Below are 18497 nucleotides of genomic sequence, written 5' to 3'. Positions count from 1 at the left end.
TCCTCACCTGCATTTGCTTGGTCATACATAGCAACACAGTAGTTTAGGCTGAAAGAAGACGTCTATCAAGTTCAACCTTTTACTGAACCGTTAAGAGAGAGTTGTCTAGATGTTAAATCCAAGTTTTAATTTTTTACTTCAATTCTACTAAAGGCTAAATGTTTTTTATCGGTTGTACTCCTGGATGTTTTTATCCAATAAATGCTCGTCCAACATTGATTTAAATGTATTTATCATGTCTGCCATTTCTTCTGGTAGAGACTTCCATACTTTTACTGCCCTGACCGTAAAAAAGCCTTTCCTTCAGAGGATACGAATTCTTCTCTCCTCCAGCCTGAGCGCATGCCCACATGTCCTAGTGTCCGACTTCAAATTAAATAGGGTTTTTGACAGTTCGTTATATTGTTCCTTGGTATATTTGTACATGTAAAGCATGTCTCCCCTTAAACATCTCTTTTTTTTCAGCGTTAGCATTCCTTATTGGGCTAATCTGTCCTCATAGCTTAATGAGGCCGACCCTTTTATTAGCTTGGATGCCCTTCTCTGGACTTTTTCCAATTCTATAATGTCGTTTTTGTTGTGAGGAGCCCAGAATTGTACTATAAATTCTAGATGAGATCAAAGTGGAACTAGTCAGATCTGCTCTCATCAGATTTAAAATCCTGTGCTAGAGAATGTTGGGAGGGGCGTGATACGCACAGGGCCAGACTCGGCGGTGAAACGCACAGGGTCAGACTCGGCGGTGAAATGCAAACGAGCCAACATTAGAGTCACACCCTATGCACGCATATCTACACATATATTTTTAGCGATTGACACAATATGAATACAAGATAGGCAACATATAGCAGGCTGTCATCAACAAATCAAGAATTCGTTTTTGTTAACCTTTTTGAGTGCCAAGTAGGGTTGCCAATTCTCGGGCATTATTCAATCCCGGGAATCAGGATTGAAACATGCTCGATTGACATCCCTAAAAGAAAAACAGCCCCCTGTTCCCCACATTAACTTACTTGGGGGAGCAGGGTTCAGGGCAGGCGGCAGCACTACGGCAGTTGCTGGGTGTGGTGCTGGGAGGCGGAGCTCCTGAAGAGCCGGTGGAAGCGGCGCAGCGAGATATTTCCAGAGGCGGGAGTGGGCAGGGACAGATTTCCGGCGGTGGGAACAGCCGAACAGCATCTGAGAGCGTAGTCTAATCGCAAAATCCCGGGATTGGAAACTCCGATCCTGGGATTGAAACCCGGACATTTTGGGGCCGAATCCCGGGATTGGCCACCCTGGTGCCCAGGGAATTTATCAAAATAGGTGTGAGCCTTTTTTATTAACCCTTTCAGTGCCAACATTACTGTGAAAGATCCTCAAAATATCTGTAAAAAAATGCCAACATCGCTCACAACGACTGTTCTTTTTTTGGGTGCGATATTTAACTAAAACTTCAATTAAATGACGGCTGTATTTGTATTTATTTATATTAAAGGAGCTGTTGCTGTGGGAGGCGCCGGCATTTTTTGTCGATATTTTGAGGATTTATTATCCACGTGACATGACTGGCGGGCAACACAGACCGTTCAGTTCAACCAGTGGCTCTATAGCTGCATTCTATGTACTGGTTTTTACCTGCTCTTTCAGTTGTTTAATTGACTGCTGCACAGTCAGGATCTGATTAAACAGGGGACTCGCCAATGTATCCCGCAAGATGCAGAGTTTCTCGTGGTGGGAGAGATCCCCTTCATCTTTCAGTTTCTTCTGCAGGCGTTCTGTGATCTGCAGCACGCGCTGCTTGTCTATAGCAGAAGTCCCTACAACAACACAACCATCAACGTCAATTCTAATTCATGCAAAACAACATCTTTTCATCAGCACAAATCTACGTAACTTGCCTGTATCAGGTAATTCTGGCATCCTCCAATCAGTCTTTGCAGGTTACAATAGAACTAATAAAAAGAATAAAAGATTATTATTATGCAGAAGGTGATATACTAGCAGACACAGGCTCACAACATATCATGTGACTGCAGAGGGGGAAAAGGAAGGGGGAGGATATTACAGTGATAACAGTTTCGGCATGGGTGGGCCAATACCGGCATGCTGTCTCCCATGACGAATAACAGTTGGCCAGCCACACATCCATGTTTGACGACCCGTAGAGAAAGCAGAGTTATACACAAACAAACACGCTCCGACTTCTCCAGAATTAGCTGCCTAGTGGATCACCAATATACAGTAGGCACCTGAGCTCTACCTATACTGGGCACTCAGGCTCGGTCACGTCCCTTGCACTTACAGGTAACTAAGTGCAGTATCAGCAGTGTTTTAATAACTATTGCATAAGCACCCTAATGGGTGTTTTCAATGTTAAATGTGCCCCCTATAAGATAAATAATTGTATAAGCACCGTAATAGGTGCTTACAATGTTAAAAGCACCCCCACGCCACCCGTACTATCAACGCCAACCCAAAGCGTGGCGAGCCCGCTAGGGGCGGTGGTACGCGTCCTCCGACCTTTTCATACCCCCACTATCCACGTCGGCGTGGAGTTGATTCTATATAGTGTGGCGAGCGCAGTAAGCCACCGAGCCTGAAGCGTGGCGAGCGTAGCGAGCCCCGCAAGGGTACGTGGAATCCATGTAAAGTAATGCGCGTCCCCTCGCCACGTTTCGGGCTCGGTGGCTCGCTGCGCTCACCACACTATATACAATCAACTCCACGCTTCGGGTTGGCGTTGACAGTGGCGGTGGCGTGTGGGTGCATTTAACATTGTAAGCACCTATTAAGGTGCTTATACAATAAAAATTTGTATAGGGGGACCATTTAACATTGAAAAAACCCATTAGGGTGCTTATACAATAAAAATTTGTATAGGGGGACCATTTAACATTGAAAAAACCCATTAGGGTGCTTATACAATTTAAAATCGCATTGCATTGCATGCCATATACAATGGTATACAATTTTAAATTGAATACAATGCCCTAAGACTGAACATCGTGGGTGCCGTGCTAGGAAACAAGTACCGAAAACAGTTACATAGCTTAAGCCTGGACTTAGCCTGGACAGAAACTGACAACCAACTTGGTATCAAAGTGACACAGAAAGACAGCAAACAAGAGCAACTCAGAAAACCAAGGGACTGCTTTTAATGAGCTCACTTCATTCTCACTACATACTACTCCTGGCTGCTTAATCTGGCTATTCAGCCGTAATATCACCATTTCTACAAATGCAAAAACTTTAAAGATCACTGTTGATGCTTGTATTTGCACTGTTTTTGAAAATGCCCAGCTGTAACTCTAATGACTTCACCTGTCCGGCTCTTCCATTGATAGTAGGTGTCCCCCAACACTTTCTTCTTGGCCCTCTTCTTCTCTATCTCTAGACGTCCTCTCTGGCCGAGCTTATTTGCTCACTCCACTTCCACTATCACATCTACTGTATGCTGATAATACTGAAATCTACCGCTCCTTTCCTGATCTCTCTCCCTCTACCCTCACTCATTTCTCCAAATGTCTCTCTGCTGTCTACTCTTTGATGACCCAGCGCTTTTTTTAGACTTAAAATATCAAAGACTAAGCTGACCTCTTCCCACTCTCCTGCATTAAACCTGGCCATCTCTCATCCTAACCTGTTTATGCCCACTTCTTCCCCTTCTGTGTCACCCCTGTCTGTCTAACCCTCCCCTTCTGTGTCACCCCTGTCTGTCTAACCCTCCCCTTCTGTGTCACCCCTGTCTGTCTAACCCTCCCCTTTAGGATTTAAGCTCTCTCAAGCAGGGCCCTCTCTCCTTATGTGCCTTTCTTAGAATATATAAACCTCTGCCACCCTGATGATTGTGTCAGTGTCCTGTCCCCTGATGCAACTATCCATATTTACCATGTACTTGTCCTAAACTGTCTTGTGCTACAATTTGTTATGTGTTTTTGCTCATAACTATGGTCTGTAAAGTGCTGCAGAATATGTGTGCGCTATATAATAAATGAATAAATAAATAAAGCTTAAGTAACACCCATTTCACACCAGAAAATGCAGGGACTTACCCGGGAATATGGTCCCTGGATCATGCAGGGACATTCCCGGATTGGCCCCTTTCACACCAGCCTGGTCCCTGCATTTTCTTTTGTGAGGGCGCTATACTGTATGTGGCAGAACCATGACCTGCTGTAGCATATATCAGCATATTCAACGCTGTGGGAGGGGTTTTCTGTGCAGACACAAAACCCACTTACTAGGCTAACCGGCAGCAGACAAATTAATGCCCTTTAAAAATGATGACAGCATTCTAAGGGACATCTCTGAGCTCACAGCACTATTTTACTAATTGAGCAGAACCTAGCTACAATCCGCCTCAGCACAGGCGCCTGCACCCAGGTTGTCATTCTGGATTGTTTATTTGGTGGTTTGGGGATAAAGCAAAGCCGCCACCAGCGGCGCAGAGCGTGCGTCACTCACTTCGAGCACCGCAGCGAGCGACAGAAAGCCAGGATGCCGGGTAAGTCCTTTTCACATGGCCTGAAGTCCTGGAAGGTCCCGGGAGCAACCCTGCTAACTAGTGGGGTTGAAATCCTGGCAATTTAGGCTGGTGTGAAAGGGGTATTAGAGAATTTCCATCAAAGTTTCAAACTTTACAGCCGAACTGGCGAAGGAGAGAAACAGAACAATTCTGGGTATCGGTATCTCTAGTGACGAATACACTCAGGAAGGTCTTAGGGGCAGCTGAAGGAAAGTGCTGAATCTGTATAAAGGTGCCCATACACGCACCAATTTTCCCGGTGCGATCCTATGCGATGAGATGCGCGCTCCTGCGGCATCTCATCGCACAGTACAAAAAGTATGTGCTGCAAATACTTTTTGTACTGTCTTTTGATCGCATCACATTGCATGCACAACGGATGCAATGCGATTTAGCACAAAAAGTACCGGGTAATCTGTGCGTGTATGGGCCCCTTAAGGTGTGAAGTAAACATGAATGCACTTTGCCAGCATCGGTAACACCTTAATAAGGGACATCTGAGAGCAATCCCATCTTATGTGGTGCTGACGGATTTCAAGCACTAAAATGAAACTCTGACTACAGTTGTGTGTTGTCCGTTACCATGGTAACAGTGACATCCTCGCTTTGATCTGCTGTGCCCGGTGTGACAAGTTTGTCAGGTGCAAGGAGCAACAATCCATCAGGGAGAGCAGGTTTTCATCTAACCAATGTTTATGAATTTATGGGGTCTGTGTCCTAAGCCTTGGAGAGAGATAAAGTTCCAACCAACCAGCAATGTGCCGCTGAGCAATCCGTCAGGTTAATTGTTGGGGGCCAGGGCCAGTGTTCTACGTGAGAACAAACTTTATTTATCCAGTGTGCTGGATATTAATCGCCAAGGCGATAGGGAGGGGGGCGGGGCTGCACATTGTTATCGCTATGGGGCAATCTGGTGACAGTGCTTAGAACACGCCCAGGGATCACTACACGTGTGTAAGCCCCATAGGTGCTAGATCATGTACTAAAGGTTCTAAGTGAAGGGTGGGGAGTTGGAGACAGCAACCAATCAGATACTAGCTATCTTTTCTCTATTTGCATAAAAGAAAATAATAGACAGAAACGGATTGGCTGCTATCAGCAACATCCATGCACTTCACTTTTAGACACTTTAGTACATTTGCCACTAACTGTCATTTTTCAAACAGCTAGTAGCATTCCAGTTAGGAGCTGATTGTTGGTTCTTCATCTCCGTCCACCTAATCTCCATCCCAAACCTCCCAACATTCATCTGTTCAAAATGGGGCCTGCTGCGCAGAAGGCACGTCCGGTCCAAAAGGTGAGTGGAGCTACACTGCAAGTGGGCGTGGTCTTGTGTGGCGCAAGGGCCTATTGCTGCTACCCCGTTTTCGGCACTTTGGGGGCATGCCCAGCACTCCACAGCTTTCTACCTGCACTGAAGAGATGATCACCAGCTGCTCTGCAGAGTAGCGGTTTTCCCCCATCTACCCTCCTTATCGGCAGGACATTGTCACCCACGGTAGGGACAACGGGATAGTCTCCAATTATCGGGACAGTTGGGATGTAGGCCACCCAAGACATAGTAATAGACCCCAACAGTTCAACTAAAATTTTCAATGATATCATCTACATAAGCGTCACACACTATGGGGGTTATTCTTGTTGATTTGCAGCCTTGCGTGCCCACCAATCCCCACCTTGAGGATGGTCGTCTTGCCACCACCCATTTGCAGTGTGTGTTTGAACGCACTGGCAGCGAATTGATTTTTTACATAAACATCCATTTGCAGCCTGCGGGTTAACACCCACATCATTCGATGATCGGTGACCATCGAATGTTGTGGAGCGTGCACCCAGATATAAGGGTGCTCAGAGCAACCTTAGATCTGGTGATGTCAGCTGCCCGCCAGCCTCGTCATCAGCCCATTAGTATGGGACCGATCATGAAACGCTGGGTGTTCCCATATGCTAATAGGCCACCCCACCGCTCCCGCCCATTGGCCGCAAGGTTCAGTGCATTCTGTTCGCCATGGCCGCATGCAGAGAAATGCACAGAGAGAAAACATCGGCCCCGTGCGAACAGCCCTGAATAAGGTCCTATATTAGCTTTCCTAATTCAAGCAAATGTCACTTACTCACAGTGAAGCCGACAGTTCTAGCTGAACTAATATAGGAACTAGTGACATTATACCCCTTTCACACTAGCAAGCCGGGTACAAAATCCCGGGTGCAACCGAACTTGCAAGCGCTTTCACACTAGCCGCTGACCCGGTATAAAGCGGTGCGGATTACTTAATTGGGAGGCGGGGCCGGGGAGGCTCTGGGAGACATCAGTACTTCCCAGCGGTGCCTTCACAGTCAAGTGAACGTGACCCGGGTTGCGTCGACCAGGGTTACCCGTTCACACTGCCCCTGGTCCCGCAATCATTCCACATGCCACCCTGGTCAAGACCCGGGTTGAAATACCGGAACGCTGGACCCGGGACAATCTTTCAGGATCCTTTCACACTGACCAATTTCCTGGGTTGTTGTGCGTTCATGTGTGATAACCCGGGAAATATTTGTCAGTGTGAAAGGGATATATCTGAGACAGGTCGGACAGTGTAATGGTTAGCATTACTGCCTCACAGCACTAAGGTCATGGGTTCAATTCCCACCATGGCTCTAACTGTGCGGAGTTTGTATATTCTCCCCGTACTTGCGTGGGTTTCCTCCGGGTACTCCCGTTTCCTCCCACAATCCAAAAATATACTGGTAGCTTAATTGGCTCCCAAAATTAACCCTAGAATGTCTGTGCATGTACATGTGGTAGGGAACATAGATTGTAAGCTCCACTGGGGCAGGGACTGATGTGATTGTTCAAATATTCTCTATACAGCGCTGCAGAATATGTGTGTGCTGTATAAATAACTGGTAATAAATAATAATAAAATTACCTCCTACAGAATTACAAGACTGCATTTTTCTGAATGTGGGTTCTGAGTCAGATGGCTGCCTGTAATGTGGGAAAGCAACAGGTCCACCTTATCTATACAAGCAATAAGCAGAACTAACCACAGGGTCATAACCCAACTCCTGCAGTCTCATCACTCTCATAACCAGGAAGTGGTCCCATGATTATGTTACTCTCCTCTATAACCAGGAAGTGGCCCCATAAATATTTTACTCCAGTCTCCTCTATAACCAGGAAGTGGCCCCAGGATGATGTGACTCCAGTCTCCTCTATACCCAGGAAGTGGTCCTGGATTATTGCCAATGTATCAGATCTTGACCTATGGACGTCCAGATAAGTTGCAGGCTACTGAGGACAGGGGGCACTGGCAGTACTAACAGGACATGCAGCCTGTAGGGCTGTTAGTTACATGGGAATCTCAGCCTTTCTGTCACTTCCTGCTGCTGTTACAATGTATCACTGTGTTGCAATCACACTAGGTCACTGCTGTGACAGCAGGCAGCTTTCCCAGGAGGGCAGGGTGTGGGGGTCACCTGAAGCTGGGATACACCTGGCCAGGACTGACAGGGACCAGCACAGGGAGAGGGTCTCTTCCCCCTGCCTCCCACAGCTGAGCTGCTGTCCCACTTGGCACATACCTCAGTCCCAGCTCACTCCAATCACTCCCAGCTTGTGGCAGCTGCTGCTCTCTGCTGGGTCTGGGTTGATGACTCTTTTTTTTTTATTCCTTAACAAGCTTTATTTAAAAGCAACAAACTGCACACCATGACGTCGAGCTCAAGGTACACAAAGCAGGTAGAGGCTGGCAATGAGGAAGTGTATATACAGACATATAGAGAGCACTTTCACCTCCCTGCTTCCCTGGCCGGGAGATCAGATGATGTGTAAATGTTTAAACTGCACTTTACAGCTTTTATTTGAAACTTGATGACACTTAAAGGACTTGTGATCCCCAAATGTTTAGCTTTAATGGTCACGCACAGTGCTGCCATTGTGTAAAAGATAACTTTGAAATTCAGTTGCACCAGGAAAAGTATAATTACCATACTATGGGGGTCCATTTATCATTTAATATTTGTGGCTAATTCCCCCAAAACACCCATTTTCAGGGGTTAGCCGCAAATATAAATGACCTCGTAAATGTATGACCGAGGGACAGCAGCGGGAATCTTCGGGGGTTAAAGTGTGTGTGTGGGTGGTTTGAACTGAGGTTCACCACCTCTAATGGTAGCCCTGCACAGTAATTCCAACAGAAAAGACTGTCCCAGCAGCTTCCTTTTCTAGCACAGTGTATGTGATGTCAGACCATCACAAGCTACTATTGCTATTGGCATTATGTGTACAGGGCACCACTACTGAGCACATTGTGTACACTGCTTCACATACAGTATATATGTATAAGAAATACTACTGTGTAGCGTAACATGAATAAGGGACACTACTGTGAGATGTAAAGGCAAGGTTGCCGACTTTCTGGCTGCCCGCTCCGGGAGAGGGCAGCCAGCTCAATAAGACAGGGGGCGGGAGCAAAAAGGGGCAGAGCTACTGCCGGGGTGAGCTGTTTGGGGGTGTGGCTAGAGTAATCACATTATTTTAGCCCCGCTCCCCACCATGCATTGCTGGTATTTTATGCATTGCACTGCGGGAGCGGGGCTAAAATTACGCAATTGCATCATTTGACCTGCTGAGGGGTGGTTCCCTGGAGACGGAGGGCAATACGGGAGGGTTGACCCCTTTCCTGGGGGCTAAGAGGGGGACCCGATTTCCTGGACCCTCCCGCCCATTCCGGGAGATTAGGCAACCCAGGAATAAGGGGCACTACTATGTGTCATAACATGAGTAAAGGCCACTGCTATGTGGCATAATATGAATCAGCGGCACTCAGAGCCAGATTAAGGTCTAAATGGGCCTGGAGCTGAAAATGATAAAGGGCCTATTATGCGCACCTAATAATGTGGGGGCGTGAACAGTGTTCTGTATGGGTGGTCTGCTCATGGGTGTGTCTCTATTTGTGTAAATACTTTCACTTAATTATATATGCCTGGAAAAGGCAGGGGGCTGGCATAGGAAAAATGCAGGGAGATATATTGGCGGGTGCACTCCAAAGGTGCACCTGCAGTACCCCGATGTCCTAACATACTTGCGGGGTGAGGTGGCATTCCAGTCATAAAAAAAATACTGAAAGCCGAAACTTTGTAGACAACATTTTAGCACCTTTTATGTGGTCACCTAAATTTACCACACCATATACCCCTTGTACAAATCATGCAACACAATAGTAACCCCCTTATACTGTACTTGCCTCTTACACATTATGCCACATGGAATGAGCCAAAATTCACACCGATTGAGCCAAAATTCACACCGATTGAGCCAAAATTCACACTATGGCACACAGATTGAGTCAAAATTCATGTTATGCCACACAGATTAAGGCAAAATTCACATTTTGCCACATGGATTGAACCATAATACACACTATACCAGGCATGTCCAAACAGTGGCCCTCCAGCTGTTGTGAATCTACACGTTCCGGCATGCCTTGACATAGTTTTAGCACTCTCTAATAGCAAAACTGTGTAAATGCATGATGGGACTTGTAGTTTCACAACAGCTGGAGGGCCATAGTTTGGACATGCCTGCACTATACCAAACAGATTGAGCAATAATGCACAATATGCTTCATAAATAGGGGCAAAGGCGCACATTAAAAATTTACACCATAATGCCCATTACATGTTAAGCCACACACTATAATCTCCATTTGGATTATACCAAACACCATAATGCCTATTAAAATTTATGCTACATAAGTGTTGCTTACCTACATGTTCATTGTCAGGGGTTCCATGTTCATTGCCAGGGGTTCCATGCTCATTGCCAGGGGTTCCATGCTCATTGCCATGTGGAATTACATGCTTATTGCCAAGGGGGAATACATGCTCACGGTAACTGGGGGACAGCCACCGCCGGGCAGAAATGACAACCATTGACAACCAGGCAGAGAGCAGGGGGCTGCCCGGCTGTATTCAGAGCTATTTGAAATAATACCCCTTTCACACCAGAAAATGCAGGGACTTACCCGGGAATATGGTCCCAGGATCATGCAGGGACATTCCCGGACTGGCCCCTTTTACACCAGCCTAGTCTCTGCATTTTCTGGGGTGAGGGGGGGAGAAAACCACCCCCACCCCCCTTTAAACAACCAGCTATATCTTCGGAACCAACTGACCCATTTACATGTAGGCTTTGAATGATTTTCATCCTGTGAAACTGGGCTGTTTGGTTCCAGAGAAATCTGTCCTCAAACAACATGAACAGCCATGAAATTACATTTCAGAAATGAAAAAAAAAAAAAAAAAATGGTTTACCCACAATATCTCAAGAACCAATGAACCCATATGGACCAGGTATCAGATTGAAGGCCCAGCGATTTGGGTTCGACTGAGATCAACCTCGAGCTTCTGTGATGCTGGAGGGGGAACTGGCAGCCGTTGGAACCAAGTGGAGGTCGGAATTAGTGGGTCCCATGTTATCCTATGCTCCAGCTTTGCCTGGCGTTATCTCCGGTTCCAGGGGGGCTAGTGACGCGGGGCTGGGCTCGTTGGAAAGCCCTGGCCCTCAGCTACAAAATGCGCCTATTTGGAGAGTGGGCCTGGAGCTGTAGCTCCGTCAGGCCCATTGTTAATCCGGCCCTGGCGGCACTACATGTGATGATAATGTGAATGAGTTACTGTGTGGAGTCATTTAAATTGCGGGTTCCACCACCTCTCTAGCACCACTTTAAGCCCTGCAGAGCTACATAAAAAAAAACGGTACTTCTGTACTTTCACGGCACCAGCATGGCGCCGCACGTCAGAGTCCCCTTGCGGGGCTCGCTTCGCTCGCCCACGCTGCGGGCTCGGTGGCTCGCTACGCTCGCCACACTAATTAAAATCAACTTCATGCCAACATGGATAGTGGAGGTATGAACTATCCATGTTGGCATGGCGTTAACTTAGTTTATTTTACTTAATTAGTGGCGAGCGTAACCCGGAAGTACGCGTGGCGCCGTGAAAGTAAAGAAGTACCAAAAAAACCTCCGGGTTGGTTATGGGGTGGGGGGGGGGGGGTCCAGATATAATTTAATTTTGTGTCTCCGAAATTATTAAATGTCACCCCCTCAGCGGAACCTGGACTTATTCGCCATGCCACCTACCTACTGAATAGAAAGTAAATTCACTACTTTAGTGTGCAGAATGCTGAGATGCTTGCAAGGAATCTGTGGTCCCTGTGGAGGGGGTGGGGCCCAATGACACAATTCTATGCCAGTTACATAATTTAAGCTCCTACGCATATTGTCCAATAGCAGCTGCTTTCCTGTGTGGGGTGGGGCCTAATGACGCAATTAGAACAGCCATGGCCCCATCGCCGCCCATCTGCTTCTCCCCTAATATTTCACTTCAAAGTTGAAATGTACTCTAAAGGCCCATACACACTGGGCGACTTTGAGCTGAAAGCCGCTCAAAACAACAGGTTTGAGCGTCTTTCAGATCAAAGCCGCCCAGTGTGTATGGCCCAGCGATGAGCGCAGCTGCGCGCTCCCGCAACATCGCTGGGAAAGCCGCTCATCTGCTGGTATTACAACGCCGTCCTCCCCCCTCTGTTGGCGCCAGGCAGGGGGAAAGCCACTCAGTGTGTATGCACTGAGCGGCTTTCCCCCCTAGCGATGAATGCGATTATCCCTGTCCGTACACTCTGGGCATAGTCGCCCAGTGTGTATGGACTTTAATAATCTGTGCTAGTGTTTCCTGTTGACAGTTGCATTCCCTTGCGGAAACCTAGTGTCGCATTATAAATATGAAAGTAACATTATATTGTCAATAAGCCATACGCTGTAACATATCCTCTTTTCTTAAACATATTACAATTTTTCTTGTAAATTAACCTCCCAACTGATATTCAAGCAAATAAACTTCAAAAGTGCTACCTTGTCTCTTTGATTCCTATAGAACTACAGAAGCCGCGACCCTGCGCTGCACACTCTCTGACGCTGAAGTGCGCTGAGAAAAACTTTAAAGAGAATTACAAATCTCAGCGACACGCTGTTTTCTGTCAGCATCTGAGAGGAGAGCGCACGCTGCAGCAAAGCCCTGTGTGTAATCATATATTAAAGAGGATGGCTACTGATAATACAGTACAAGATTAAATGTGATAGATTACAGCGGTGGTGGGATGCCAGGATGAAATGTGAAAAGAAGGGAAAAAGGTTGACGGAAGCGATAATGGGTAGAAAAGAGAAATGCTTTGAGGGAAGGGGCGCGGGATTGGAAATGGCACTGTGACAAGAATGATCATGTAAATGGGGAGATTTATGTAATTCTGCACAGACACAACAGTCTGCGGCTCTCCTCTGGCCTTGCAGGGGATTTAAAAGTGAACTCTATATATCACAAATAAGAGAAACTGTTGACAAGGTACATGGGGGGGGGGGGGGGTAATTCTGGCAGCTTCGCTCCCCTGCACGTTCGCACCAGTGGGACATGCGAGGTTGTTACAACCATGGGGGAAGATGGTGGTGGCGATTTGGGACTCGTTTCGCAGTTTACTAAGTCAACCAGAATGGGGGCCATGGTGTAGGCCGGTAAGGTGATATGCGATTATTCGGCCGCAGACAGAAAAGTTTGCAAGATTTATAGCTTTATTTGGCTAACAGGACTATAGTCCTATGCAAAAATACAGGGCCTGGATCAGAGGGGCAAGTGAAGCAAAAAAGAACAAAACTAGGTAAAACCATGCTGCTCTGCAGGGGGGCAGATGCATATCTCCCAACATCTGAAGAGTGGTCATCGAGACTCCTGTGCGCGTTGGGTGCTCCACAAAAGGGGTGTGGCCTCCAGGAAGGGCCTTGGCTTTACATCAATGATGCAATCATGAGCCACAGTCCCATTTCATCACTGGCCACGCCCACAGCTCATCTGTCTCCATGAATAGACGTTGCATGTGGGAGTTCCAATGTATTACTACCCATTCTATACCAAAACGCCGGGACGCACCAGGGTTTTTGGACCCAGCTTCAAGCCGGGTGCGACCCGGCGTTTGGTCCCTTTTACACCAGCGCCCCCCCGGCGCAGGTGGTTCCTGAGCCGCCACTTGGAGATGACATCATCTCCAAGCGCCGATCTCGGCCGCCGGGACCCAGACTGCTGCGCTGGGGGCAAGCCCAGCACTAAGGTAATCTGCTGGGCTGTCTCCAGCCCTCGTGCACCCCCCAGCCCTTGTCCGGGAGGTGAATGAATGTCGCACACAGGCATCTATTTACCTCCACTGCTGCCGCTGCTGCTGTCTGTCTGTCCGTCCCCCCCCCCCCCGTCCAACCTGCGCTGGTTGCACGTCTCCCATTGATGTAAATGGGAGCCGGGTCGGAAGACCCGGTGTACCCATTTACACCGCCCTCTACCCAGGTCCTAGCCGTGTTCTACCCAGGTCAGGACCTGGGTAGAAGTCCCGTGTAAAGGGACACGGCGTGTCCCATTTACACCGCCGCTGACCCGGGTCTGACCCGCTGAAGACCCGGGGTTTTGCAGCGGTGTAAAAGGGGTATTACTGTACTTAGAAAATTGGGACATTTGGCCAAGGCAGTGGGGCCAGCTGGGGTGTTCTCCTGTACCCATATGGAACCCTGCTGACAGGTAGATCTTCCGATAGGAAGACACTGCCAGTCAAAGTGAATCTAGCACAGTCTCACGGACTACATCTGACTCGCTGACACTGAGTAGGATGGTGGATTTAACTTTGAAGGGTGCACTCCTGTAGCTGACTAAGGCCGAAGCTGACACATCTAGCAGGCCTGCGTTTTCCCTGACACTCCCAGATAACATCTGGTTTCCACCCACAGTTGCCAGCTTCTTGTCAAACAAACATCGGTCAACTTGCTATAAAAAAACAAAACACTGAGTTTTGTCGCTGTTTGGCATCACCCATGCCCACTCTGATCTGTACGTACACGTAGTCATTCGATAATCAGTCACGTGAATTTTCAGCAGCAATCAGCTTCCAAATGTCAAAGGCTATAACATTTGGCCGCAAGTCTGAATAACCCCCCCATGTTCGGCTGTATGACTATGCTATGCAATGCTGACGATTCTTGCTACAAGCCCACTCACGCGGTGTGCAGACTGAAACGGTCTTTCCCATCTGTCGTAGGTGGTGACGCTGATGTTTTCTGTTGTTTTCCTTTTCCGACATGACTGTAAGCTCCGAGCTAACTTTATGCTGTATTTAATTTTGATTGAATGGCTGACGCATTATCATTTAACTGCTGTCAGGAATAAAAGTGCTTACCATATAACTAATTTTATGTTTTATCATCTAACTCCGTTAAGAATTTCCTGGAAGCTCTTTTTTTTTTTTTATAGCTGCTGAAATAGTTTTGAGATACAGCGTTTGCTGTTTGCAGTTTACCTGATTGCCTGGGTCTGACCTCATCTCTCACTTGTGCGCTGTCATGTATTTAGTGGTTTTTATTTCAAGGCAAGTGCACAAATCAAGGGCGTAACTACCATAGCTGTATTTATGGACTCCCAACCAAGTGGTCTCCCTTTGGTGCATACACACTAGACGATATAGTTAAATGTTATGCTCGGTAACGTGTAAAGCGCAACGGAATCTTCTGCGCTATATAACAAACTGTAAATAAATAAATTGTTAATCCTTTGAGGGCCGACGTCTCTGTGAGACATGTTCAAGATATCCGCTAAAAATGCCAGCATCACTCACATTTGCTATATAAATTCAAATTCCTATTTTGACAAATTCACTTGGAACCCCTCCATCGCCTGCACATGTACAGATGAGGGAGCGTATTGTTAGCTATGACCATGCTGGAGAAACCAGCATTGTCACCGCTCCTCACTGCTATCGCTCGGGGACAAAGTAAATCTAGAACCGGACAAAACCCTGGAACGCCGGGCTGGACATCAAACTCTGCATTCCGTTCGTGGGGGGGGGTCTTGTCCGGGGGGATGCCCGTGATAGCTTTCTACCTCCCAACATGACCCATTCCAGGAGGGACAAAATGCTCTGCTCCTGGCTTCCATACCAGTGGCAATTGCAGAGGTGGGACTGCACCACTGTCCAAAATTCAAATAGGGGAGCCACACCTGTCCGTGATTCCCTGACTGTGGAGTTTGCGGTGGCAGTTGGTGCAGCTCCCTATCTGAATTTTGGACTGTGCTACAGCCCTGGAACTCTGCCACTGGCATGCAAGTACAGTAACATTAAATGGCTCATTAAATGCGTTCAAGGCCAAGTTGGACAAACATTTACTGGATAAAAACATCCATGGGTACAAATAAGAAATATAATCTGTCTGTAAAATATCAGAACCTACCAAATCAGCAATGGATATCTATACCAGGTTGAACTAGATGGACGCAAGTCTTTTTTCAGCCTTACCTACTATGTAAGGAATCGGGACATCTGTCAGAATGAACTTAGGTCTACAGTCATTAGGTCGACCCCACTAGGTCGACTGGCAGGAAGGTCGACCTGACTTAAGGTCGACATGGGCCAAGGTCGACATGACTTAAGGTCGAATTTGCATAAAGGTCGACATGAGGAAGGTCGACTGGTCATAAGGTGGACATGGGTTTTTCACTGGTTTTTTATCCGAATGTCGACACAGTCGACATGGACACAGTTGGCAATGAGAATCGGACCCTCGCATCGCTCGCTTCGCTCGCGATGCTTCGGGCACGATGCCTCGCTGCGCTCGGCACACTATTTTATTCTCCCACCACGCCCTAGTGGATGGTAGGGCATGAAATACCGCCTGTCGGCACATGTCGGCTCAAAAAACAGTGAAAAACCCATGTCGACCTTATGACCAGTCGACCTTCCTCATGTCGACCTTTATGCAAATTCGACCTTAAGTCATGTCGACCTTGGCCCATGTCGACCTTAAGTCAGGTCGACCTTCCTGCCAGTCGACCTAGTGGGGGTCGACCTAATGACTGTAGACCTAAGTTCATTCTAATAGATGACCGCTTCCCCTATGAACTATGTAACAGAGGGGTAGATTTATTATAGCGGTGCTAAACGTGCTGCTATAACAGTTCCTGCTTCGCCTCATTAGCTAGGAGAAGCAGGAGGGGACACCGACAAGATGTATCTACATCTTGCTGACCGAAGCGGGAGAGCGCTACCTCCCCCCTCCGTCGAAGTCCCCTCCTGGAGACAGCACATCAGTTAATACTGATGCGCCGTCTCCCCCCCCCCCGGCCACATGCGCGGGATCTCGTTGCTCTCATGAGATCCCCAGCTCAGCTCAGAGTCAGCAGCAGGGACAGTGCTGTCCCTACTGTGGGCATAGGGCATCGCCGCCTGCAGCTGACCGTTCATAAATTAGGCAGATGCGCACTACAAAATATTGTAGCTGCGCTATGCCTCCTGTCACACAGCGCCGCACGCTAGACACCCGCTCGGCGAGTGTCATAGATCAGGGGAAGCACTATCCCCTGCCACAACGGAGGGGATAGCGCATATTCCCCTGATCGACCGATCATACCCCAGAGCATCTTGTCCCTCCTGGAATGGGTCATGTTGGGAGGTATGCACCAGGGACATGGGGAAGGGGAGATTACAGCCTCCCCATGTGATTCAGAGCTTTCTGTCTTTTTGCTACATGCCCGATCCCTACAGGGAGGCTTTATCCTCTCCCTCCTCACACAGGCAGACACCCCGGACCAGACACTAAAAGCACCAGAAATTAATGAATGGAGCCTGGCCGGTCTGGCGTTCCAGGGACCTGTCCAGTTCCAGTTTTAAACCATACACATACTTGCCTACCTGACCCTCTCCATGAGGGAGAAAATGCTCTGTTCCTGGGATTCCCTTGTAATGTATGATTGCCATCACCTGCGGGGAACTAGGTAATGGATAAGAAAGGTGTTTCACCACAGGTGCTGGCAATCATACAATGGGCGGTATTCAATGTGAATACCGGCGACGTGCAGCGAATCCTGTTTAGGATTCGCTGCACATTCGCCACTGCTCGCTGCGTTCCGGAGCCTCGCCGGCTCCGGTATTCAACGAGTCAGGGGCTCGCTGCCCCTGACCGGCGAATTTGAGCTCCTGCGGCGAACGCCGCAGGGAGCCTGAGGACGGTGGCAGGCAGGGAGATGGAAGTCTCCCTGCCTGCCCCAGAACGTTTGTGGTGGGGAGGTGGGCTCCCCGGGTGCCAGGCAGCACAGGCTGCCCCCCCGGGGGTGCCAGCAGGGGACCGAGTATATTCACTACACCCGATCATGAATATGTAATGATCGGGTGAAGTAAATATATGAATATCTAATGAGCGGCTCGGCTCCGGCCCCCTGCTGGCTGGTCTGTGTAAATAAAAAAAATATATACTGTATATATATATATATTTTTTAATTAAATATATATTCATGTGCTTACAGCACATGAATAAAAAATAGCATGCCCCTCCTCAGAATAAAATTCCTGATTTTTTGACACCAAATGTAAAAAAAACCACTTTATTTTAAAAGTTCACATTTCACTTCACCATAAAAACATAGCAATTGCTACTCGTTGAATCATGGCGAAAAAAACCTTGAAATGTATTCGCCATCTGGTCATTGAATAGGGTGATTCACCGTTTTAGTCAAAAATTCGCCTAACAGCACAAAATCGCCATAAAAACCTGGCGAATCAGGCTCATTGAATACCGCCCAATGTATGATTGCCAGCACCTGTGGTGAAACACCTTTCTTATCCATTACCTAGCTCCCCGCAGGTGATGGCAATCATACATTACCAGGGAATCCCAGGAACAGAGCATTTTCTCCCTCATGGAGAGGGTCAGGTAGGCAAGTATGACCATACCCCGTCGATCGTCATCCGCCGGCATTGGCAAGTGTGTCACCATGTTGTACGAGTACGCATCAATTTCAGTTATCCACAGAGATACCGCCATAAAATTGGTTTATTTATATGAACTGCTTTAGCACATGTCATTTTGCTAAACAGAACTAATCCATATCCAAATAATCCATGCAATGATTGTATAACTAATGA

The 18497-nt window shown here is 47.6% G+C and overlaps 1 protein-coding gene across 4 annotated transcripts in view; it reads right to left on the bottom strand.

Moving 5' to 3' along the window:
* The window catches only part of PATJ (PATJ crumbs cell polarity complex component), a 175902-nt gene extending 167705 nt beyond the window's left edge, over positions 1-8197 (bottom strand). For 3 of the 4 annotated variants that reach the window (XM_083157646.1, XM_083157649.1, XM_083157648.1), the window contains exons 1-3: positions 8078-8197; positions 1881-1934; positions 1618-1799 (exon numbers count right to left, since the gene is read on the bottom strand). In XM_083157646.1, the coding sequence (XP_083013772.1) occupies positions 1618-1799; positions 1881-1902 (204 nt within the window). In that variant the 5' untranslated portion in view covers positions 1903-1934; positions 8078-8197. Of the gene's footprint in view, positions 1-1617; positions 1800-1880; positions 1935-7817; positions 8028-8077 lie in introns of those variants that run through there. The other variant, XM_083157647.1, reaches the window with a different exon arrangement.
* Positions 8198-18497: the final 10300 nt, after the last annotated feature.

This window comes from Crinia signifera, chromosome 8, assembly GCF_055691185.1.
Source record: "Crinia signifera chromosome 8, ASM5569118v1, whole genome shotgun sequence".
Lineage (NCBI taxonomy): Eukaryota > Metazoa > Chordata > Amphibia > Anura > Myobatrachidae > Crinia > Crinia signifera.
Note: the sequence above shows the minus strand (reverse complement) of the source record. Positions and strands in the feature narration are given on the sequence as shown.